Raw genomic sequence first — 26,793 nt, 5'->3', positions numbered from 1 at the left:
TTTTCTCAATCCAGGTATAATGACCTATCTTCTCTTTATTTGATTGCCTAAAAAAGGAAGGGCCCATTTAACATTTTACTTACATCCCATCCCCAACCCTTAAACATTCTTCTCAGCCAAGTCATGGAATTAGCAATAATCAGATAGTAGTTATTCACTTCTTTCGAGAGATGCTCTCAGGAATCCATGTTTCGCAGAATTATGATAGTAGTCGTTATTCCTTTCATGCATCCATCCAGCAGTATGACCCATGTAGATAAAGGTGGACTTGTGTTGAGGCAACAAAATACCATTTTCATCATTGACCTCCATTGCAGAAGGCTCTGCTTCTTATGTTTTTCTTGTTAACTTTTTGTTTTAATCTACAATGTTCATTTATGGAAGACAAGTGATTGAGAAGACTGAATTACAGCCTTCCAGTAGCTCAAGAAGTGAAAATGAGTCCATTTGATATCATCATCTGTCACAGTCAACTATTTTTAATCTAGATCGCTTAGTTTTCTCTTAAACTTCCTTGGAGGATTGTCATAGGCTTCTCTTCTTGCTTCATTTTTGCTATGGCATTCAAGGCAAGTATAATGGCATAAGCAACATGAATAGACATAATACAATGTGCCAGAGAAGACAAACAGGAACAGGTCCGTGTATTGACAATGGCTGATGGAGGGCAGGTTTCCCAGGTTCCTTAGCATGAGCATGAGTTTCATGCCCAAATGGCAATGACGGCCATAATGGAGAAGCCTAGGCTGATGAAAAGGAACTTGGTGAGAGGGCTTTCATGCGAACCCAGCTCATAAGGAAGAATTTCCAGGAATGTGACATAGAGGAAAGTTCCTGCTGACACACCTTCAAGGACAGCTTGGGCCAGACCACTCCCATCCCCATTGGAAAGAGACACGCCGATGCCTATGCTGATACCAGTTGGAGACATCAGAGCAAAGACCACAAGGTAGAGTACCCTCCATTGGAGCTTGGTGCTACTCTGCACTAGCTTCAAAGACAAGCTGAAGCTCATGATGGCCTTGTGGATGACCACGGCCAGGCAAAGTTGGATGGTGTCCGTGGTCTCCTTTTGCACACCAATGGCAAGTCCTTCAAAGACCGAATGAAAGGACAGCGACAGGAAAAGTATAAATGCCCGGAAGGAACTGTGAGAAGGTGGGAGCTCCTTGTGATCCTCGTGGTTTTCGTGGCTGCCATGCGAGTGAACAGCTTGGGGGCAACAGTGGAGCACCACACTTTCGATAAAAAACACAAGGAAGAAGCCCAATGAAATTATGAGCTCTCCATATGGGTAAAGCTGTCAAGAGAGAAAGGGAAGAGAGCGGGGAGATAGAGAGAGAAAGAGAGAGATAATGAATATGAAACAAAATCATTATGAATTAAAGCACTCATCATTGTATAATGAATTAGTTCAAGTTAAAACTCCCCTTTCCTCCATTAGAGCATTCTTAATTTTCTTACAATGTTCAGTGGAGTTGGTTAAGATGAGGAAGAAAAATCCATTCAAGTAGTTTGCCTGGCTAAGTGTTAACCTGAACCTGTGTCACTGAATTGCTAAGCATACGAACAAACTCATATCTAGATAAAATAACAATAGAATCATAGAATTGGGAGGGATTTTAGAGGTCTTCTAATCCATCAGTCTGTTCAAGGCTGGAGTCTTATACTATCCAAGTCCAATAATTGTCCAGTATATTTTTTGAAAGCCTCCAGTGATGGAGCACCTACAATTGCAGGAAGCAAGCTATAATATTGATTAATTGCTCTCACTGTCAGAAAGTGTCTCCTTACATTTAGGTTGTAGCTCTTTTTGACAAGCTTCCCCCATTGTGCTGGCTCCGGTGCCCTAGAAAACGCCATATTTTTTGAAGTATAAGACGCACCAGAGTATAAGATGCACCTCAGTTTTTGGGGAGGAAAATAGGGGGAAAAAATTCTGCCTACCAGATATTCATCTGGCTAGCGTCCTTAGTCTGGTAAGCTTCAGCACATTAGTTTGCTGGTTTTGAGGATGTGCACAGGCTTTTTATCCCGATCTTCTAAAGCACAGCTGATCATTGGGCAGAGCAGCAATGAGAAAAGCAGGCAAAGCATGGAAGATTGCTTCACTCGTTAGCGCCTCATTATGGCTGAAAAACAACTTCTAAGGCACAGCTGATCATTGGGCAGAGCAGCAATGAGAAAAGCAGGCAAAGAATAGAAGATCGCTTCACTCGTTAGTGCCTCATTATGGCTGAAAAACAGCTTCTAAAGCATAGCTGATCATTGGACGGAGTAGCAATGAGAAAAGCAGGCAAAGAATAGAAGATTGCTTCACTCGTTAGTGCCTCATTATGGCTGAAAAACAGCTTCTAAAGCACAGCTGATCATTGGGCAGAGCAGCAATGAGAAAAGCAGGCAAAGCATGGAAGATTACTTCACTCGTTAGCGCCTCATTATGTCTGAATAACAGCTTCTAAAGCACAGCTGATCATTGGACGGAGCAGCAATGAGAAAAGCAGGCAAAGCATGGAAGATCGTTTCATTTGTTAGCGTCTCATTATGGCTGAAAAAAAGCTTTGAAAAAGCTACAATTGGATTATAAGACGCACCCAAATTTTCAGCTTTTTTTAAGAGTGTGTCATATACTCTGAAAAACACGGTAAATCTAACATAATAGAATCAAACAAAATAAATTGGAAGAAATCTTGGAGGTCTTCTAGTCCAATCCTATGTCAAGTGGATGTCCAGTCTTTTGTCAAATACCTCCAGTGATGGAGCACCCACAACTTCTAAAGGGAAGCTGTTCCACTGGTTAATTGTTCTCCCTGTTAGGAGTCAATCTCCTCTTCCTTTTGAGAGTCCCTCAAAGTACTGCCCCCCCCTCATCCTTGTCTTTAAAACATGGGTGTTTCTGAGTTCTTTAAAACTCTAGCCAAAAATGGGGATGTTGGAAAGAAGAAAGAAATCTAGCTAGATGTTGAAACAATTTGGTTGAATATTGAAAGTCCTCTGTTCCAAGGCAAAGGCAAGCTAACTGAAGGCAAGCTGGCTTTCAGTGCAAGCTGCTGAATGAGGACCTGTATTACACATCACACTCAGTTTTAAAGGAAACAGCAGCTTCCTTCAACACTGAATAGAGGCATCCATTATTATCTCTGACCAACAGGGATGCACGCTGGCACCTTGGCCAAGAAGAGTGATGGCTAACCTTTTTGTCGTGTGCTGAAAGTGCCTGTGTGCGCATGACAGCGTGTGTGTGTGTGCCCACACCCATAATGCAACATGCATGTGACCCCCATGTGCCATGCCCCTGAACATGCGCACATGAAACCCCCCCCCCCGCACTATGTTTTGTGCATAGCAGGCCTCCCTAAAGTCTCCTGCACCCCCTCTGCACCCTGTTTTGGTCCCTAGCCTGGGACCAAAAACGGGCTGCAAGGGGTCCCACACACTCCGTGCTCCCCCATGCATGCACATGCGACCCCCTTGTCCCCCCACGCATGCACACACATTTCCCCCATGTGCGACAGAGACCCAAAAATCAGCTGGCTGCCAGGAGGTGTGCACGCATGTGTGTTGCGACTGAGCAGGGCGATGGCTCGCGTGTCACCTGTGGTTTGCCATCACGGGCCTAGAAAATCAAGTGGACAAAATGTCAGTAACTACTACAACCATGCTACCCATCACCCATTTCCTCCCACTTATGACTGCAGGACTGCAGTCATCCTTATGTATCCTTATGTATCCTTGCATCCTTATGATTTATAACATCCATTATAGTGCCAGTCCCTAAGCAGAGAATAATGGTATCTCTTAATGATTATAGAGCAATAGCTTTAACAGCTGTTGTCATGAAATGTTTTGAGAGACTTGTGTTGAACTATATTAAGGCTAGTTTTCCATCTACTTTGGACCCATACCAATTTGCATATAGGAGAGATAGATCAACTGATGATGCTATGTCTATTGTTGTCCATACTGTATTAAATCATTTGGAACAACAGAGAACATATGTAAGGTTGCTATTTCTGGATTATAGCTCTGTCTTTAACACTATTCTACCCAATAGGTTGTTTCTTAAAATGACCAATTTGGGTATAAATCAGAGGATTTGTTTGTGGATAAAGGATTTTCTGAGAGAAAATCCACAGTCATTAAGGATGGGATCTCACCATTCTTCTACTCTGATACTAAGCACAGGAACCCCCCCCCCCCCAGGGTTGTGTGCCAAGCCCCTTCCTTTATTCTTTGTACACACATGACTCTACTCCATTGTATAACACCAACACAATTATTAAATTTGCGGATGGCATGATAGTAGTGGGGATCATTAATAAGAACAATGATTGTGCTTATAGAAAGGAAGTACAAGAGTTGACATTGTGGTGTAAAGAAAATAATCTTACACTTAACACCAAAAAAACTAAAGAACTTATAATTGACTTCAGGAGGAAGAGAGCGGGACATTTACCATTGTACATAAATGAAGAGGAAGTGGAGAGGGTTGGTAGTGTTAAATTTCTGGGCATTTATATCTCAGAGAACCTCTCATGGATTACGAATGCTAACATGCTTGCGAGGAAGGCACAGTAGGGGCTGTACTTCCTGAAAATGCTAAGGAAGATAAAGCTATCTCAACATCTACTTCTGTCTTACTATCGCAGCACTATTGAGAGTGTCCTGATATACGGCATTCTTGCATTCTGGGACTTCTCCAGGTGCCGTCTACCAGACAGTGCCATGGGGCGGCGCCTAGGAGCAGAGCCTTCTCGGTGGCGGGCCCAGCCCTGTGGAATGACCTCCCCCCGGATATTAGGACTACTACTGACCTCCGCTCCTTCCGTGTCAAGCTCAAGACCCACCTTTTCCAAATAGCTGGCCTGGCTCGACCATAACTTAGTAACGCTCCTGATGGGTTTTTTAATTTGGTAATTTTATTAGGGGATTTTAAATTGTATTTTTAACTGTCTTTCACTTAAGTCCATCCTCCTCCATGCACATATGTATATGTCTCTGTTCTTTTGTATATATGTTTGTCTTATGTGTATTTTTTATCTGCTTGATTGTACGCCGCCCCGAGTCCTTCGGGAGAGGGTTGCGGCTAATCAAATAAAATTATTATTATTATTAAGGTATGGGAGCAGCTCTGCAGTGGATGAAAAAGCTCTACAGAGAATCATTGAAACTGCCCTGAATACATAAAAGTTTTGTAACCAAAGATAAACAATTTTATACAGAATGCAACATAAAGATGTAATATTACTGGATGGTTTTGAGATGATGTGATGAAATGCCATAATGTAAATTCATTCTAAACTTAGAATATCTCACATAAAAGGAAGTAATAATGGTTGTAGTCATATGAATGTTTAATAATGGTAATAATTGTATGCATATATATTAAATTGATAATATGAGATTCTATATAAATTGTAAGCAAAGACTGTGGTGAGGGAGCACAAAAGTTTTGTAACTAATCGACACACTGTATGTAACTGGAGGATGGTTTTTATGTTTGTTTGTTTAAAAGTAAAAATAAAATTAAAAAACTGCCCAGAATATCACCGGGCTCCAGCTACCAGCCCTGGATGACATCTTTGCATCTCGCTGTTTGAGGAAGTTGCATAACATTCTCAGAGACTCTTCCCATCCTGCTTACAATCTTTGTAGACTGTTGCCTTCTGGCAGAAGGTACAGAACAATTAAAACTAGGACCTCACATCTTCTGAATAGCTTTTGTCCCAGAGCTTTAATTGCACTCAACAATGAACTAAAGGGCCACCATCAGTGAGTTTTGGACAGCATTACTTGGTCTGTTGTGTGGATGTTTGGGTGGTTTTAGGGACGGGGAATTTTTTGGTGGGTGGGTGGGTGTTTGGGGATTGTTATGTGTGTTGGGTCTGGTCTCTGGGTGTTATGTGAATTTTGTTGTATGTGTAAACTGTATATATGTACAATGACAATAAAGTAAGTAATTTATATTGATATTGTTTCCTGATTGCTTATTTGTACCCTATGTCTATCATTATGTGTTATACCTTATGATTCTTGATGAATGCATTTTATTCTCCTTATGTACACCAAGAGCTTATGCACCAAAGACAGATTCCTTCCGTGTCCAATCACACATGGCCAATAAAGAATTCTATTCTATTCTGTATTTTGGATTTTAGGCTGGTCGGATCTATCCAGAAAAAAAGCCCATTGCATGTCCATTGTTGAATGGAGTCTTGAATCTGGATTTTGCTGGCCCCATAACTATGTTCAATTTGCTCTAAGGATCCAAGACTAGGAGACTTATTTATTCATGATCAACTATAGTTTTATCCCTGCACTGAAAAACCTGGACAATTGCCCCCATTGCTTCTTTTCAAAAGTCACCCGTTAGTCTGCATGACAAAACAGTTGTTAAGGTGTACAAATGTTTTCAAATCTTTCAAGATTAACAGGCAAATGTTACACTTTTTCAGGTTCCTTCCCCACTCTACTCGCCCACTTTTGCCAAGAAATAAAGGCACAACTAAGAAAATCTTATATTAGCAGTTGTCTCAGCTACTAACTTTTAATTCCAACTTAATTTCTGTGGACCTCATCCCATATTTAAGAGGTTCCCAAGGTCCCTAGTGCATAAGTGTAATGTACCTAGCATCCTGTCACAGTTTTTTCATTATGTTGGTTCAAATTTGTAAATTTTTGTTTGAGAAATAAATAAATATATTTTAAAGTATTTTTACTGATTCTGGAGAATTGATGCATGGCAATACAAGGGTTGGACCACCAGGTGGCAGTGAAGGATTACTCAACAGAAACTCTTCCTTTATGGATAGTAATTTCTTACTCTCTTACCTTATCAACATTTGTACTGAGAACAAAGGAAAAATCTCTCACCCATTACAGGAAGACACCTAAAAAAAAGTATATCAACATTTCCAAAATGCAAACTTGTGCGAGGCTGAATTCTCCACATATTAGTTGTGTGTGTGTGTTTGTGTGTGTGTGTGTGTGTGTGTGTGTGTGTGTGAAGCAAATTTTAATTTTGCTTTTTTACTCCCTGTGGAATAAGAATGAAAATCTATGAAGATTCTCAGTCATCCAGGTCATGGTTGTCCCAAAAGGTGCTTTTTCAAGAGGCAACTGGACTCTCTTGAAAAAGCACCTTTTGGGACAAGAAGAATGAAAAAAAGACCCATAGCATGTGCAGTTCTTCTAATACTCATTTGTTATCTCAATAGTCCTATGAGTTAGGTGAGGTTCAGAAGTCACCCAGCTTCCTAGATCTCAAATCTGATCTTACGGGACTTGGGCTGACATGAACCAATATACTTTCGGGGGTGTAACCTATTGTCCTGAAGCTAGAAACCAAGTTCTGAAGAAAAGCCTGAATTAAGAGCAGGGACAAGCCAATTGTGCCCTGCTCTTTTACTAACTTCAGCCACAGAATAATGGCATTTATAAAAGAAAGGAAGTCACTCTGCTTTCAGGGGAAAGAAAACAATTTGGGAAATAAAGAAAGTTCAGTTCCTGCCCATTTTTGCCTCCCATGGTGGCCTCCTTTCCAAAAGAATTTGGCTGATTTCTGGCTGCTGAAATGGGTTCCCTTCCCTGGGTTTGCCTTTTTCCTTCCTGTTATCTGTCAGAATAAGCAAGAGAAGAGGATGGGGCGTGGTGGATTATGTAGTTAGAATGCTGGTTTGATAATTAGCAAGACTCAAGTGCTGCTGTGCGGAAGGGTGAGCCTCCGTCATTCGCTGCAGCTCCTACCCACCTAGCAGTTCCAAAGGGAACAATTGCAAGTAGCAATAGCATTTAGACTTACATACCACAGTGTTTTACAGCCCTCTCTAAGCGGTTTACAGAGTCAGCATATTGTTGTGGCCCGTCAGCTGCCAACTAATGAGGAGGTTGGGGAAGAACTTGGGCCAGTTCTGGAGTCTGGGGAAGACTCTGATGGATGCTCAGCATCAGACACAGGGATAGAGCCACGGCCGTCCAGCATTTCCCAGCCACCAGAGAGGCAGCTGCCTTTAGAGGCTAAGATGAGTGAGGAGGAAGAACAGCTGGGGCCTGTTCCAGGTGCACGTATGCACAGAGCAGTTAGGAGAGGTGAACAACGGAGGACAAAGAGTCGACTCAGGAAGCAAATGAAATGTGGATGCTGAATGGCCTCTCCCTGGCTGGGGAATAAATAGAAGGAAAGGGGAGTGGTTGTCGTAGAGGACAACAGTTCGTACTTCTTGAGACTTTGCTCATTGTGCTTCATGCAACAAGGACTGCTTGCCAGAATTTAATTTGCAGCCTTTCAGCTGGGAACTCATGGCCTTGCAATTATTGTAATGAACTGATAAGGTTCATTACATTAATGTAATTAATTCATAAGAGGTAAATAAAGAGGTTTTTTTTTTAATGGCAAGGAGTCTCTTTCTTATTTCTGCAAAGTCTGGGTCAGAACACATATTGCCCCCAACAATCTGGGTCCTCATTTTACCGACCTCGGGAGAATGGAAGGCTGAGTCAACCTTGAGTTGGTCAGCTCCCAATCAGGCATCCCTGGGGGAACTGTGATGTCACCAGCTAATTCTTTCAACCTCGAAGTGCCTTAGGTGCTTCTACCACTACTGCAAGTGAGTGAGGAAACAAGAGAAGTAGGAAGTATAGCCAATGATGAGGAATGCTGGTAACTGTAGCATAGCAACACCTGGAAGGCCATAAGTTACCTCCTCGTGATCTATGGACAGGGGATGATTGAGTAAAAAAAATCCCACAGTTTGTGAAAGATTACACATTTGTTGGTTCCTAAATCACCCCCACCCTAATACCATTTGAACCCATTAACTTACAGTTTTTACTACTGTAGCCCAACCCAACCACTATTGACAAAGTTCTTACTAAGTGATGAATTCCAGAGATTGAAGTCCAATGACGTAGTGGAATCTGGAGCTGAAGTAAATCTGGGAGGAGTGAAAAGACTGACTAGCTTAGAATTGCTAAGGGGAAGGAGGTGGTGGAAAGCAAATCCTCCCTAAAGCTTGCAGTAGTTATCTAGTAGTTTCTGTCATGAGTGCATTAGCCTGGCAAGATTCCTGTCAATAGGTAAGCAGCAATAGACATGCCTTTCTGATAAACTGTGCATTGGTTAGAATGAAGCACTGCAGGTTAACTCTGCCCACAGTCTTGAGTTCAATCCTGACCGGCTCAAGGTTGATTCACACTTCTATCCTTCTGAGCAGGGGTGGGTTCCTACCGGCTTGGATCGGTTCGGCCAAGTGGATAGTAACTTGGCCAGCCACACCCCCGAACCATTTCTATTGGTGGTGCCATAGGTGGCGCCATCTTGGTTTTTGTTTTTTTTCTTGTCTTTTCATTTTTTTACTATTGTGCATGCGAGTGCAGTGTGCATCAAGTATATGTGAGAATGAAGCGCAACCTGGAACCCACCCCAGCTTCTGAGGTCAGTAAAATGAGGGCCCAGGTTGTTGGGGACAAAAGGCTGACACTGTAAACCACCTAGAGCAGTGATGGCGAACCTATGGCACGTGTGCCACAGGTGGCACGCAGAGCCATTTGTCAGGGCATGCGAGGTGCTGCCCTGTCAGCTGGCCAGAGCGCATGCGTGTGCTGGCCAGCTGAGTTCACCCTTTTTAAAGCCGTTTTCGCCCTCCCCAGGCTCCAGAGGCTTTATAGGAGCCTGGGGAGCGCGAAAAGAGCATCCCCCACGCCCTCCCCCGAAGCCCTCCCGAGGCTTCATGAGCTTCCGTGAAGCCTCCGGAGTGCAAAAAAAATGGTCCTATGGGCAAACTGGAAGTTCGGGAGCAGACTTCCGGTTTGCTTGGAGGGTCGTTTTGACTGGTCCGGAGGCTTCAGGGAAGCCTCCAGACGGTCCCTGAAGCCTTTGGAGCGCTCAAAGTGACTTCCGGTTTGCTCGGAGGGTCGTTTTGAGCGCTCCAAAGGTGTCAGGGAAGCCTCCAGACGGTCCCTGAAGCCTTTGCAGTGCTCAAAACAACCCTCCGAGTAAACTGGAAGTCACTTCCGGTTTGCTCGGAAGGTCGTTTTGACTGTTCCGGAGGCTTCAGGGAAGCCTCCTGAAGCCTCTGGAGGGCGTCCAGGGGACAGGGGAGGCTGTTTTCACCCTCCCCAGGCTCCTATAAAACCTCTGGAGCCTGGGGAGGGCGAAAAAAGTATGTAGAAATGGGGGTCGCGCCTGTAGTGTGCGCATGCGCACTGGGGGGGTCGCACATTGCATTATGGGTGCGGCACACCCGCACATGACCCCCCCGGCGCTCCCCCCACTTATGGCACGCGAGCCAAAAAAGGTTCGCCATCGCTGACCTAGAGAGTGCTATAAAGCATTATGGAAGGGCATGTATGTCTAAGTGTGATTGTTACTGCTATTAACTACTTGTGTCATTCTGGTTCCTTGCCCCTGAAAAATGCACTAGGAAATAAACTAGGGTTGGGGGAAGAGGAGTTTCTTTTGTGAAATCATCCCTGTACCCAAGATTGTTGTTTTATAGTGAATTTCTGCTTTAAAGGCTTTGCAATGCTTTGGATATGACACTTGGGCATGTATTTAGGAGTGTACCACTTGATGTGTCTTGAAAGCAGTCATGTCCTTTTCATAATTACTGCATGATGCTGATAAAGTATCACTAATTTAATGAGAATCTGGTGGATGAAGCCTATATACCAGGTATGCCTGCATACATGGAAGCAACTTTTAAAATTTAAATCCAAAGTACTACATTGCCCTAGGAGCAATTGTTCAAAAATTTTGCATTTCAATCTACTTGTCCTTGTTTTAAAGCTTGGTTTTTAAAAAGACTTCCAGAAAAATGAGAACAAACAAATTTTAAAAAAAAGATTAAGACTCAAACAGGACAGCAAATCAAGAGCAGTTCTTTTTCTACTCACATGTTAAGTTATCATACCAGCTGGACCAGTGAGATAAAAGCAGTGATTAGAAGAGCTCTAAACAAGTCATAACAAATAATTTAAAGTTGTCTAATCTAATAAAGAAAATCAAATAGGTATTGCTATCTTTAGAATCTCTGAAACCAAGTGGAAGCTGAGCTTGTGAGATTAAGTAATTGAAAATATTGCAAAATGGGAAACCAATACAAAATTTAATCTTGGGTGATCCACACCCATTCTGTTACAGATTTGAACATTTGGGCCAACTATTGAAGTTAGTGGTTCTCCTTTAAGTAGAATGATATAAAATATGATTCACAGAGGTAACAGTCAAGGAGTTTATTTCTCTCTAGCCTGGTAGTTCTCAGACTTGGAAACTTTAAGATGTGTGGACTTCAGCTCCCAGAATTCCCCAGTCAGCTTTGCTGGTTGGGGAATTCTGGGAGTTGAAGTCCATATATCTTAAAGAGGACAAGATTGAGAGATGTTGGTTTACTATGTAGCAGCATTTAGCAGATCTTAGCTGATCTCTAGTAGCTAAGCAGGAACGGACCTGGTTAGTTGTTGAAAAAAAGGAATTCATGACTAAACTGGGAAGTAAAAAAAAAACCAATGAAACATCCACTGCGACTACCAATATCCCCATAAACCCAAAAGAAAGCAACGAGATGTCATTCTGTATTTTTGCCAAGAGAGTTACACAACTATATCACCAGGAAGTCTCCAGGAATCACGTTTGACTCAAATAATGTATTACCTCCCTCTATTGACATTATGGTCTTCAAATCTTGATCGTAATGAGGAATCTGTGTAATTCAAGAACACTGGAAGTTCACAGAATCCTCATCATGATTAAAGTTTGAAGACCATGACGTTGGCAGTGGGAAGTCATACGTTCTTTGAGTCAAATGTGATTTCAAAGTCCAACTTCAATCATCCCATGCTCAATGACCAGGGACAATGGGAGTTGGAACCCAACATCAAAAAGATTACAAGTTCCCAATCAGTAGTAAACCTGTCCGATTAGTAAACGCCAAGATGAAGGGAAGTTTTCAAACAATGGGATACTTACCTCTGAATCCTTATCAGTGCCCATGTAGGTGCTATTTTCTTTATATCTGGCACTCTCCTAGAAACAAAACAACATCAGAGTTTTGGACACAAGACCTGTATTCAATCAAAGCTACTGTAGAAATAAAAGGAAGGTGTCAATTTGAAATACACCTCCGTGTTCTGTAATTTGGCCTTCCAAATGATTTTAACTTTTTGCAACATTGCTGCTCATACTGACTTTTAAGAATCATCTACAAAAGGCATCTTCCTTTTAGATAGATACACTTTGTCAGATGCTGATGAGAAGATATACATACACATGAAGGTAGAAGAAAATCAGATTTTATTACGGTCTTTAAAAAGACAGTCTTAAGTTACTGTCTTACCGGGTAAGATTATTACTAACTCTGATCCAGAATTACTGCTTGCAGTAATTATCAACAATTAATTCACAGGTTGCTTTGGTCAAAGGAGGATTTGACCAACTTTGTAGCATCATCTACATACAATTTAGTTCACTCTCATTAAAAAAAAAAATAACATGTTCCAATTCTCCAGATGATAAGGTTTCATGAGATCTTGTGTATGAAGGTGTAGTTCATTGTTCTTTTTTTTTTTAAAAAAAAAAAACCTCTATATGGGAACCTATGCATTGAGACATGCCAGTGAACAAGAAAATCCAGGCTCAATTTTTGGGGCCAGTCACTTTCAGATCAATCCACATCATACATTTCTTAAAGGTAAAGGTTCCCCTCGCACATACGTGCTAGTAGTTCCTGACTCTAGGGGGCGGTGCTCATCTCCATTTCAAATCCGAAGAGCTAGCACTGTCCAAAGACATCTCCGTGGTCATGTGGCCAGCATGACTAAAATGCCGAAGGTGCACAAAAACGCTGTTACCTTCCCACCAAAGGCGGTCCCTATTTTTCTACTTGCATTTTTACATGCTTTCAAACTGCTAAGTTGGCAGAACTAGGACAAGTAATGGGAGCTTACCCTGTTACGCAGCACTAGGGATTTGAACCGGCGAACTGCCGATATGTCGATCGACTAGCTCAGCATCTTAAACAATAGCCAAGGAGATTATTACATTGACTTGTAGAGGGAATCAATGAAGTAACTGGTAAATTAGAAACTCTCAGAAACAGAATTTTCTCCTGTCCTACATGAACTTATTTTTTTCTAATAGGAAATGATGAATCATGGAGCTTTGGCATTTGAAAGTACAATCTTGTTCCCAGGATGGCAAAAATGGAAATCTAGGCTCTCATAACAGCACTCACCACATGCTGTCGTTTTCCTATTTCTGTTTCGATGTCTCTCAGGGCATCAGCCACCATGTGCATAATGCAGGCACCGAGGAAGACCCCAGCAGCGAAGCAGCCAATAAAACTGAGGATGCGACGATGTTTCCCTGAAAATAAATGGAAGAGAGAAATATTTTTAAGGGTCACCTGGCCAGGCAAGTCTTTGTTTTGATGATCATCTACTTGCAAGCATCAAGTATCCCCCTCCATGTCCTAATTTCCAGCACCATGGACAGTGCAGTGACCCAATGCTTTTTCTTAATCCAATGCATACCACGTTTTCTGGAAAATATGATGTACTCAGAAAGTAAGTCCTAGCTTGATTTTTATTTGTGCACCCAATATAAGTCCTACCCCCCAAAATAAGCCCTCCTAATTAAGACCCCACCCACTCTGGGGTGCCCAGGTAAAAATTAAGCTAGGGTGGGGATAGGGGTGGTGGAGCTGCCCTACTACTTACAGTTGGACAGTTCAGCCAGGACTCACACACCTTGGCCCATTTCTTCTGCAGCCGGCAAAGATTTCCGGAAAGCCTCTCTAGCCGATAACAGAGCTCCGGATCGATCGGGAACTCTGTTATCAGCTGCAAAGGCCTTCAGGAAAGTCTTGCTGGCCTTGCCATATGAAGACGTTCCTGAAGGGCTCTGTAACGAGAAAGAGGCCAGGGCAGGGCTGGGTTGCTACTGGCATTACTGCTGGTTCGGTACTTCGTGCGTGTGCGTATTTACACCTAAAAAGGTCTGTGCATGCACAGAATGTTAGAAAAGTGGGGGGGAATTACATTTCTGCAATGGAAATTGATCTGCACATGTGCAAAACCAAAAATCAAGATGGCGCATCGACAATAGAACCAGTTCGAGGGCGTGGGTGGCCAAGTTACTACTTACTCGGCTGAACTGGTCCGATTTTCGGGGTCTTATATTCAGAGAAACACAGGGTAGGTAACCCTTGGCTTATGAACACCAATCAGGACTACAATCCATTGGTAAGCAATGGGGTTGTTTAGTGAGTCATCACGTCGCCACGCCCAATTTTACACGCTTCTTTTGCCAGGGTGATTAAGTGAATCACACCTTTGTTAAGTGAATCTGGCATCCTCCCCTGGCTTTGCTTTATGGAAGCCAGCTGGGATGGTCTGAAATGGTGATCACCTGACCTTGAGATGCTACAAAATTGTAAATGCATGCTGGTTGCCAAGTGCTTAAATCACAATCGCATATGCCCATGGGAATTCTGCAATAGTCGTAAGTGCGAGGACCAGTCATAAGTCACATTTTTCCCAGTGCTGTTGCAACCTTGAACAGTCACTAAATGAATGTTCTTCAGTCAAGGGCTGAGGACGTTATCAGAAGTAGAAAATATTTACATTTGTGGTGATCCTACGTGAAAATTCAGAGGATTGTGCAAAAGGTTTCTTTTATTGAAATAGGAAATAAATAACTGGAACACGGATAAAATCCATTATTGGCATTTAGAGGAGCAATGAACACTTGCTACATAAGTACTTGCTTTGTATTAATGGCTGCTAGACAACTTATAAGAGCCATGGTGGTGCAGTGGTTAGAATGCAGTACTGCAGGCTACCTCTGCTGACTGTCAGCAGTTCGATCCTGATTAGCTCAAGGTTGACTCAGCTTTCCATCCTTCCAAGTTTGGTAAATTGTTGGGGTCAATATGCTGACTCTGTAAACTGCTTAAACAGGACTATAAAGCACCGTGAAGTGATGTATTGTATAGGTTTAACTACTATTGCTATAACTCATGAAAGAAAGACCAGAAAAATCTTTTAATACCGCTGAGGTTTCATTGATGTTGGCAATGGTTTAAAAAGGCAATGTATATATTTAGTTCAGTCGCCAGCCACTTATTTTCCACCCGTAAATTCTATAATGGGGGAAAGAGAGAAATGGGATTTACTACCAAGCCCAAAACTGAATTGGTATATTGTGGTTAGGCAACTCCTAGACATCAAATTGGTTTCTCCAGTCCTCTCTGGATTATGCTGAAATTTGGTAGCATAAGGATATTATTTCTAGTATGTTCCATGTTTTTCATTCTGAATAAATTAGGTCTTTCTTAATCATACAATTTTCTGTATTTTTAAAAAAATCTTGGAACAAGAAAAAGTGGCTAATGTTTTTGTTCCCACCAATTCTACAGACATTGCCACTTTGGTCAGTGCTTAGATGCTCAGTAGAGGAAAATTAAGAATGCAGTCCTTTCCTGAGGGGGGAAAAAATTGTTCTTGATTTACAACTATAGTGGAGCCTGGAACCGTGATCATTACATTTTTCTGGCCGTAAGTCATTGTAGGTGACCAGACTCAATCTTATAACTTTTACAATGCTGTTAAGTGTCTATGGAGATTCTCAGTCATCCAGGTCATGGTTGTCCCAAATATACTTTTTCAAGAGGCAGCTGGACTTTCTGTTTTTTCTTTGAAGACATTTTGCTTCTCATCCAAGAAGCTTCTTCAGCTCTTTTTCAACCTTAATCCTAACTGTAACTCTAACCCATCCAGTCAGAGCTGAAGAAAGTTCTTAGATGAGAAGCGAAACGTCTTCAAAGAAAAAACCAGAAAGTCCATTTGCCTCTTGAAAAAAACTTCTTTGAAACTTAAAGTAAACTTAAGTCACTATAGTCAGAAAGCAAATCAGGTGGTTATTAAGTGAACCACATGGCCATTAAGAAAATCAATTGCAGATGGTTTTTGCTGGAAAAAAATTTCACAAATCATAATCACTTGACTGTGGAGCACTGCAACTGGTTGCAAATGCAAGGTGTTTGCCAAATACCCAAAACGCAATTACACAACCAGGATGGGTAGCAGTCGTAACTTCAAGGACGGGTCGTAAAACATTTTAAAATCCATCGTATCTTCCAACTGCCATCAAATAAGCCAAATGGAATAAATCTTACCCCTGAAGAATAATATTTTGATATAGTATCTGTATCAAGGAAAAGCAAAATTTACTCTGAGCAGGTACTTCTATATAGATTTGTTTCTTTCAGTGCATTTGAGACCACGCTCCAATAGTTGCTTACGTGGGAGCAGCTGTTTATGGATGGCATCCAATTCTGCAAACTTACCTGTATAAGGTGAGGCTGCCTGGTCACAAGATAAGCAGCACAGCTCTCACTAAGTAATAATTGTAGGGAGACTTGAGACATTGTACCTACCTTGTCCCACCAACCTTGAATGAAGTCGTGGGAAGATTCCACTAAGGAATCAACACAATCCCATTCCATTGTTTTATGTGACAAGTGAGCAAGAATGCTGAACCACTTTTTGGGGACTAATTTTTGAAAGACCGTTCAAAGCAGAGAACCTCTTCTCCTAACTTTAAATCTGGAAGATGAATTATTTTTTCTACTATTTGTTCTTTTAGAACAGGGTTTGGTAACCTTAAACACTTAAAGAGCCATTTGGATCCGTTTCCCACAGAAAACACCGGGAGTCACAAAGGTCCTAACCAGAAGCCCCCTACTTAATTCTGTAGCCGACCGGAAGTCCGGTTCGTCCACCATAGAGTCTCCACCATAGAGTCCTTTTTCCTCTACCTGTCCTAACGGAAAGCCCTATCAATTGTGGAGCCGACTGGGAAACCCGCCCCTTGCCATAGTGTCTCCTCCTGGCAGACCGTGCTTCCCCGACCCCAACTGGAAGCTCTTCTCAAAATTGTGGTGTCGACTGGCAACAGGGAGCCACAGCAGAGGGATGTAAAAACCACACGAGGCTCCAGAGCCCCGGGTTGTCGACCCCTGTTCTAGAACTAAAAGTTTCGCTTTGAATGTCCCATTAAGATTCCTTCATTTCAGGTCACATGCATGTACGTTTAACCAGATTTTTATCAGGAGGACAAAGGTAAGAAAAGCAGAAAATGTTTCCTCATTCTTGCTTAATGAGATTTTACTTTTTTTAAAAAAAATTCTGAAAAGAGAAATAAAAGATTCCTCATTGCCTGGCTTGGAAAGTTGCTGGCTACAAATGTATGGACATTGTCAGCATGAAGAAATAAATAGGCCTAACACCCCAACTTCAACACCCAAATGAAAAAGAAATGTTCCAAGCTATTTATTTCAAATCTAATTGATATTCCGCTCACTTTTTACAGGCAGTCCTTGACTTACCACCATTCCTTGTAAATGTAGCTTATGGCCATTTTTTTCATTTACAACCGTTGCAGCATGGCCATAGTCACGCGATCCGGATGCTTGGCACCTGGCACGTATTTATGACGACTGCGGTGTCCCCGGAGTCATGTGGCCAACTTTTGCAAACTTCTGACAAGTAAAGTTCAATGGGGAAGCCAGATTCACTTATCAACTGTGGTGATTCATTTTAACAATTGTGGTTAAGAAAGATCGTAAAATGGAGCAAAGCTCACTTTCTTAGGAACAGAAACATTGGGCTCAATTCTGTCATGAGGACCAGCTGTCCTGGATTTGGATCAGTAAATTTCGACTTCTATAAGGTTAAGCAAGGTTACACCTTGTTTGAGTATTGATTCTGACTGCATTTACATCCAATTGTTCTGCATCCAAGTTCTTACGCTTGGGATTGTGCAAACCTGAAACTTCCTAGTTACTTTAACTCATACATATTAATTTATCTATGCCTCCTTCCACTTCCATCCTCTTGTTTTTGCGCCAAACTTTAGCTGATGAAGAATTTCTTTCTGACATAGATACTTGGCTGTTTAAAAAACAACAATGTAGTAGTAAAGCTACATTGCTTATTCCAGAGAGTAAAAAAGAATAAGACAATGAAATGGGAAGGGCCGAGGAAGGGTTTAATGTACAGGATTAAAATTAATGACAATTTATATATATAGCTAGCCGATAACCCGGTGTTGCAAGGCATTTATTTATAGGGGGAAAATATCTGGCCCAAAACATAATTTCTAATGTTGGATTTCCTCCCTTACCAGAGGGAGCCTCCTTGTGGAGTACTGTGAAGCCGTTATCAAGGCAACTGCACTGCGCTGTACAGTAGAAGCCAGCACGGCAGTACGACAAAACAGGCTGTATCTTAACAGAACACACACCCCAAGGAGCTTTAGGGGTGTCTTACCCACCACCCACTCCCAGTATTTTTCTCCAGAATTTAAGTCATGCATGTACCGTGTTTGGTTGAAATTGCTCGAAGCATTCCATACACACTCACCCATCCACCAGCTTGTCTTTGTGTATACGCACACACACACACACATATACATACATACATACATACATACATGTGTGTGTGTGTGTGTTGTATTTGTGCTGATAAATAAATAAAGGGAGACTAGTATGGATCCATTTCAAGCTATTTAGCTCTCATCAGCTAGCCATACCCTTACTGGGATTCGAACCAGGGCTGTATTGCATATTAGGCCGATGTAATTGCCGCTAAGCCACAGGCTCTCCCCCTTATCAGCCGAGCCAGGGAAATAGGTATGTATTTGTGTTACAACCCCTGGTATGCCCAAATATGGGAGGGAACTCACTACTCCCCCTTTCTGTCTATCAGCTCACTGCAGGAGATCATCCAGCAGAAAACCATATTTCCAGTGGCTAATCCATCTGCCTAATATGTAATACAGCCCAGGTTTAAATCCCAGTAAGGATATGGCTAGCTGATGAGAGCTAAATAGCTTGAAATAGATCTATACTAGTCTCCCTTTTTTTATTTATCAGCACAAATACAACACAAATATAAAAAGGCAACATTAAAAATATGGTTTTCTGCCTGGATAGTCTCCTGCAGTGAGCCGATAGACAGAAAGGGGGAGTAGTGAGTTCTCTCCCATATTTGGGCATACCAGGGGTTGTAACACACACACACACACACACACACACACACACACGCATAGATATAGATATAGATATAGATATAGATATAGATATAGATATAGATATAGATAGATATATATATATATAGAGAGAGAGAGAGAGAGAGAGAGAGAGAGAGAGAGAGAGAGAGAGAGAGAGAGAGAGAGAGAGAGGGAGAAACCAGACACATTTTGAAACAAAAAAATTTAGGAAAGTAGTAAGGGAAAAAAATGCAAAGAAAGACATAGAAGTGGAAAATATATAATCTCTTATTTATTATGGGTAGCACCTACATCTGATATAGAGGAGAGAGGGAGAAGAAGAGGGGGGAGGGAGAGAGGGAAGGGAAGGGAGGGAAAAATAAAGAAGCAGCTTGTTTTCTTTAACAGCAGTTATATTTACACATCTCTCTCTCTCTCTCTCTTTCTCTCTCTCTCTCCCTCCCTCCCTCTTATATTTACTTCTTTCCATTCTACTCTTTCTAGTCATTAAATCCATACACCACAAGTTTATTTTTTTCTCTCTTTCAGCAAAAAGTCCCTATGGGATTTCTAGTGACTAATAAATGTGATTTTTGTCCTTTCTCTTAATCAAGAAAGTCAATTTTGCCATTTCTGTTAATTCCATCACCTCCACCAGCCATTTTTCCATTGTGGGGTATTTCAGTTCCTTTCCATTTTTGTCCATATAATAATCTTGCAACAGTTATTTTTATATGTGAACTCTTCCAGAACTCTTTTCTGTCTATCCATTAGTCCCAACAAGAGAAGGTCCAGTTTCAATTGAATGTCAACTTTTAAAATTCTTTGTATCGTCTGTATGCATTTAAACACAAAGTTCCTGGGGCTTTTTTTTTTTTTTTTTTTTTTGCAAGTCCCCCAGATTCGACACAATGACCCTTTCACTTATTCCACATTTTCAACATAGGTTTGAAGTACTTTCATACATTCTATATAATTTTTCTGGAGTCCTACAGCAATAGCATTCCATTTTATAAAAGTTGTCTTGAATTATAGCATGTTAATTTTCAGCCCTTTTCGTCACATATTTTATCATTGTTTCATCAGTATATTATGTGCAAAGTTCTTAGCTCAAGCATTCTTATCATAAGTCTTTCACTTGTTCTCCCATTTCAAGTTTCAAAAAAAGTTTGCATGTTTTAGAAATTACATGTTCATCTTTTGTACAGTTCATGTATAAAATTTGTAGTTTCAAATTCTGTCTTGTGCTGCTCGATTTCCAAATACATTATTATATCGATTTCCCAATACATTATTATTATTATTATTATATTATTATTATTATTATTTTCAAATTAAGTGGTGTTTCCTGCCTAAGCAGGGGGGTTGGACTAGAAGACCTCCAAGGTCTCTTCCAACTCTGTTATTCTATTCTATTCTATTCTATTCTATTCCATTCCATTCCAAATCTTTCTCTTAACTATACACATGAAATACATTGAAAACTGAGTGAGAGGGGAGATGGGACCAGGGGATGTTACAAGTCTTCTCCCCTAAGAACAAAGAAGGGCCTCTTCTGTGGTGGCTCCCTCCCTTTGGAACATCATCCAAAGAACCAAGGTGGCGCAGTGGTTAGAGTGCAGTATTGCAGGCTACTTCAGCTGACTACTAGCTGCAGTTCAGCAGTTCAAATCTCACCGGCTCAAAGTTGACTCAGCCTTCCATCCTTCCGAGGTCAATAAAATGAGGACCCAGATTGTTTGGGGGCAAAAGGCTGACTCTGTAAACCGCTTAGAGAGGGCTGTAAAAGCACTATGAAGCAGTATAAAAGTCTAAGTGCTATTGCTATCCCTGTGGAGATTTGGCACTTTGACACTCTTTTGTAAGGCTCAAAAGACAGGGTTTTGCCAATGTGTCTCAATAACTCAGAAAGTGATGTAGCCCATCAAGTGGTTTGTTTGATTGATTGTTGGTCCCAGGACAGGTGGATGATTACTGCTTTTATGGTTTGAATATTAGCTTTTTATTTTTGTAATCCACCCAGGAGTCACTGAGACTGAGTGGACGGCCAAACAAATATAAACAAACAAGAAATTAAATAGTCAATCAACTGATCTTCTGATTTCATCTTATGTTCTCCATCCTCTTCTTCTCACAATTTTCAATAGGTTAGCTGCTGGTTCTTTTGTATAAGAAGCTTCTTGTGCAGAGACCCATAAAGACATTTTTATATTTACTCTATATATCTTCAATATGGCACTTCTAATATAATGATGTGTGGACAATATATCATGGCTGGGGAATTCTGGGTGTTGACGTCCACATGTTTTAAAGTGGTGTAGGTTGGGAAGCACTGCCTTAACTTATTAAAATTAATTATACTTAATATGACTTGTTTGAAGTATTCAATAACTTGTCTTCACATAAAGGTAATGGAGGCTAAATTAAAGCCTTTCAGAAAGCTTATTAAATCACTTAACTTCGGATTGTGCCCTTCTGCCTGAAGGGTAATCCTATGATTTATAAAGCGCCGTACATGCCAATGTTGTCATTAAAATCTCAGAGGCAAAATAAGGATACTGAGTCACCAATTCACCCCTATCACAAATTAGGGTCTATCTAAAACTCGATTTCATTGAGGGCCACATCAGAGGGGGCTAGGGGGGGGGCATGGCCAGGGGACATGGCCAGCTTGACATCATTCGTGTCGGGGGTGCCTGTGGTGGCCCGCACACTCTGACAGTGAAAACGGGCTCCCGAGCTCTGTTTTCAGCTGGGATGGCTTCCTGCGACCCCCCGCCAGCAAAAATGGAGCATGTGGGCTTCCCCAGCTCCAATTTTGCTGACAGAGGCACCACAGACCAGTCCTTCACTGTTTCCAGAGTGACCCCACGGGCTAGATCTAAGCACCCTGAGGGCCAAATCTGGCCTCTGGGCCTTGACTTTGACACCCCTGGTCTAAATGAATGGATTCATAACAAATACAAGACAAAGAATACATCCCAATTTCCTTAAGATGCCATCTCTGCATTTTCTATTATGTTAGTTCTGACCTAATTGGAAATCACGACACCCCCCCCCCCAAAGTCTCACCTCTGGCCATGTTCATGTGGAACCACTTGATCTGGGCTGGGATGAGGCCGCAAAGAAGAGTGATCAGCAGCAGCCCTGCCAAGCAGCCAATTTTCACAGCCAATATCTGCTCCATCCTTGCAACCGTAAGAGGGCAAAAGTTGAGGAACAAAGTAAGGATCACTTTGTGTTGCTTTTGGTTCTTTTCTCTGCTCCTAAAGCTTCTCAGACCAATTAATTAGTCTCGAGCGACGAAATCCAACTCTGCAGACCTCCTTCCTTTGGTAGACCAAAGATCTAGGAAAGACATCCAGTCTTGTGCACTCATTAAGCCCACCTCCACTCACGGCAAACTTGAAAACTCCAAAGTGCATTTGTTTCTTCTTTGCCTTCAGTCTTTTTTTTAGCTCCACTTCACAATGATTTCCATTCTCCTAATTTCTTCCTGTTCTCCCACTGTCCTAGTTTCCTTGAAGCTTTGCTGCTGCTATTCCATTCTCCCCCCTCCCCCTTTCTTCTGTCTCCTTCTCACCAGGTTCTTTTCCCCTTTGCTTGCTCCCATTCCATCTTCCTTCAGTTCTTAACACTTCTCTGGATGTCTGTCAATAAAAACCCTGATACTCCACAAGGGAACCTCCCACCAAATTGGATGTCCCAGCCCATTCCAATTGCTCTATTAAAACACCACGCTTCACTTATAGGAAACAGCCTGTCAGGGAAAGTTTCATCATAAATTTAAGGTCACTGGGCCACAGTAGCAAGACAAGGGCTCCACCTCCAGATTTCCAATAAAGTAAGTCATTAAAATTTGAGTTTGTTGACTTAACAAAAAAAAAAAAATTAAACTGATCTCGGACTAGACCTGAATCCATAAACGCATGAATCATGTAATTTACTATGCAATGCACCCAATTTTATAGTTCTAACAAAAGATCATAAGTTTAAGGCATTCTGCATTCCTGGTAAAATCACAAAAACTGTATCAAGTACAGATCCCAATACTTCTTCAGATAATGTTAACATATTCAGGATGCGAAGCTATGCCTGGTTAAATATGTTATGTGAACTTAGTAGTTTGCAAAATGTGAAAAATTTGAACCCTATAAAGCATTCAGCAAAGTAGCACAGAGCTTGGCATGCATTCAGCGCAGGTACTTATATTGCTAACTAGAATTCTTTGTGAAATTATTCAACATAAGGCTAAAACTATGACAGGAAGGATAACATTTGGGGGGCTGGGACCAGCCTCAATATTTTTCCAGAAGGCAGCAGAGAATGGCAATAAATACCCTGTTTTCCCCCCAAAATAAGACCTCCCTGGATAATAAGCCCAATTGAGCTTTTGAGCGTATGCGCTAAAATAAGCCCTCCCGGAAAATATTGCAACACAGCTTGCCGCCTCCTGCACTTCAAAAGTAATAAGACCTCCCGGAAAATAAAGCCAAGCACTTATTTTGGGAATCAAAAGAAAATAAGGTCCTGTCTTATTTTCGGGGAAGCATAGTAGTTATGCTAACTGCTCCATTTATGGACTATTCTACACGTAGGATGGGTGGAGGAGAGGGGTAAAGAAAAAATTACATGTAGCCCTAAAAGTTATACTACCCACCTTTGTAAAATAAATTGTTTTTTTTCCCCAAGTTAGCAATTCTATTGCCAAATGAAGCTTTGAAAGACTTCTTCAAGATAGCTACCTAATAATTCACAGCCAAATAATTCCTACAAGAGGTCAGGGATAACAATCCTCTTTGCCTTTGATCTGGCCATGTGGTTTCAGGATGATGGGTCTTGGAATGCAACCGTTCCTGGCAGGCCCTGTGCACCCCTCTTCTAAATACATAGCAGGTTGCTCCTCTCCTCTGGAAAGATTCCCTAAGTAGGATTGGCACAACAAGCATGCAGCCAACTTAGTAATTAGCATGCTTGCCAAAGTTGAATAATTGCATTCTGGCAGTGAAGATCCATTGCAGCACCAATAGCTGGTTGAAAATAAATAAAATGGAAGCCCCAGCCCGGATCAATAATTCACCCTCCAGTGCAGATGTATACAAGTGATAGCCATCTTTAATGATCCAAAAAGAGAGATTAAAAAAAAAATTCAGAAGAATCTACCCTGTTTCCCTGAAAATAAGACCTTCCCGGATAATAAGCCCAATCGGGCTTTTGAGAGCATGTGCTAAAATAAGCCCTCCCAGCAAAATAAGCCCTCCCCAAAAATATTGCAACACAGCAGCAGCCATTAGGTGACCACGCTCATCGCCTCCTGCACCTCAAAAATAATAAGACCTCCCCAAAAATAAGGCCAAGTGCTTATTTCAGGGGGTCAAAAGAAAAGAAGACCCTGTTTTACTTTCGGGGAAACACGGTAAATAATCAGATGGCGATGGATAGATACCAGCTTCAAATTCTGAGGGGGAACCTTGTTGACCCGCATTAGAGGCTCAATGCTAAATCAATTAATCATTTTTTTTCCTTTACTGACTCTGATCATGAAGTTGAGCAGCTGGTGATTCAGAGCTCAAGACTGGTTGTTTGAGCTGGCTAGTCCCTTTTTTTTAGAGCCAAGCTTTTGGTTCCATGGACCGCAAATAGAGCTCGGTTATTATGTTAATGCAGAATGACTACAGCTTCCAGTCTGACTCCTCCCTTTTAATTCAAACTGCTCCAGCAGCATAAAAATCCAGCAGCATCAGGACTCCTACCAAAGCTGCTAACTTAATGAAAGCCACCTCATTTGTTAGATAGTATCCTGGGCGCACATGTCAGAATAAAAATCAAAGGTACCACACCTATTAGAGATTACTCCTACTTTGCTCCTTCGCTTCATTCTTCAGGTGGCAAGTGTGGCCTTTGGAACTGAGTACTGGACACAGCAGTTAAAAAAAAGAGGAAAACTTTCAATTCTTTGCATAAAAAGTTTGCATTAAAAAAAGAAACAGTGTTTTTCACACTTGTTTACGGAATCATTATTGCAATGCAAACACCTTCATTATTCATCTACAGAAAAACAGCAGTGTATACAATATAATACAATACAATAGCAGAGTTGGAAGGGACCTTGGAGGTCTTCTAGTCCAACCCCCTGCCTAGGCAGGAAACCCTATACCATTTCAGACAAATGGCTATCCAACATCTTCTTAAAAACTTCCAGTGTTGGGGCATTCACAACTTCTGGAGGCAAGCTGTTCCACTGATTAATTGTTCTAACTGTTAGGAAATTTCTCCTCAGTTCTAAGTTGCTTCTCTCCTTGATTAGTTTCCACCCATTGCTTCTTGTTCTACCCTCAGGTGCCTTGAAGAATAATTTGACTCCCTCTTCTTTGTGGCAACCCATGAGATATTGGAACACTGCTATCATGTCTCCCCTAGTCCTTCTTTCTCTTAAGCTAAACATACCCAGTTCCTGCAACCGTTCTTCATATGTTTTAGACTCCAGTCCCCTAATCATCGTTGTTGCTCTTCTCTGTTTTCTAGTCTCAGCATCTTTTCTACATCATGGCAGCCAAAACTGAATGCAGTATTCCAAGTGTGGCCTTACCAAGGCATTATAAAGTGGTATTAACACTTCACGTGATCTTGATTCTATCCCTCTGTTGATGCAGCCTAGAACTGTGTTGCCTTTTTTGGCAGCTGCTGCACACGGCTGGCTCCGATTTCAATGGTTGTCCACTAGGACTCCAAGATCCCTCTCACAGTTACTACTGTTGAGCAAGGTGCCACCTATACTGTACCTGTGCATTTCGTTTTTATATGTTCTAGATATTTTGTTTACTTTTAAAAAATCCTGTTGTGTACTGAGTTGTGAGGCTAGTGGTCCAATGGAGTTACTTTCAACATAACATATGGAAATAAATCCCCAAAAGAATCATTTTTCCCCAAACAGGCAGCAAGATTTAAAAAAAAAACCACTCCATGATTGTTCCATTTTTTTTTTGCCAATGATATTTTATTAAAAATAAATAAAATAGCAGGGATTACCACTTCAGCTACTTCTGCATTTCTGAGAGGGAAAAAAAATGACTTGTCTTGAGTTTCTGTTATTCCCTTTGTTGGAACATTTAAACTTTGAAATGAAATACCACTTTGTCCCGAGCTTGGAATACTATTTATTAATAGGGTTTCTTTAAAAAAAAATGTTTAAAACCTTAACCATGGCAATTCTAAAACACCATCTTCAGCGAGATATATTGTAAAGAAACAGATTAATCATTTGGGTCGTAATTGGAACCAACTGCCTTTTTCCTTCTAAAAAATATTGGATGTTGTCTTATATAAAACTAGTTGATAACCCAATATTGTCCAGGTATTTATTTATGAGGGAAAATGTTCGGACCAAATGTAATTTCTAATGTTGGACTTTCCCCTTTACCAGAGAAAGGCACCTTGTGGAGTACTGTGAATCCGTTACCGTGGCAATTCCACTACGCTGTACAGTAGAAGCCAGTACGGCAATACAGCACAATAGGCTGTATGTTAACATAACACCACCACCACCCCCGATGCGTGTTAGGGGTGTCTTATCCCCACAGTATTTTTCTCCAGAGAGTAAGTGTGTATTAAGTTTGGTTGAAATTGCTCAAGGCGTTCCAGAGCTATGCTGGAACACATATACATACACCTACACAGCCATGGCTGTGTAGGTGTATGTATATGTGTTCCAGCATAGCTCTGGAATGCCTTGAGCAATATATATG

The 26,793-nt window shown here is 41.4% G+C and overlaps 1 protein-coding gene across 1 annotated transcript; it reads right to left on the bottom strand.

Moving 5' to 3' along the window:
* On the bottom strand, positions 1–22,235 carry SLC39A2 (solute carrier family 39 member 2; the record flags this gene model as incomplete). The annotated part of the gene is made up of 4 exons (XM_081933817.1): positions 1–1,300; positions 11,966–12,022; positions 13,230–13,360; positions 22,121–22,235. The coding sequence occupies 4 exons, from the start codon at positions 22,233–22,235 to the stop codon at positions 704–706; spliced, it is 900 nt and encodes a 299-aa protein (XP_081789943.1). The 3' UTR covers positions 1–703.
* Positions 22,236–26,793: the final 4,558 nt, after the last annotated feature.

Source organism: Natrix helvetica, assembly GCF_964273705.1.
Source record: "Natrix helvetica genome assembly, chromosome: Z".
NCBI lineage: Eukaryota > Metazoa > Chordata > Lepidosauria > Squamata > Natricidae > Natrix > Natrix helvetica.
The sequence above is the reverse complement of the archived record's forward strand: the minus strand, read 5'-3'. Positions and strand labels throughout refer to the sequence as shown.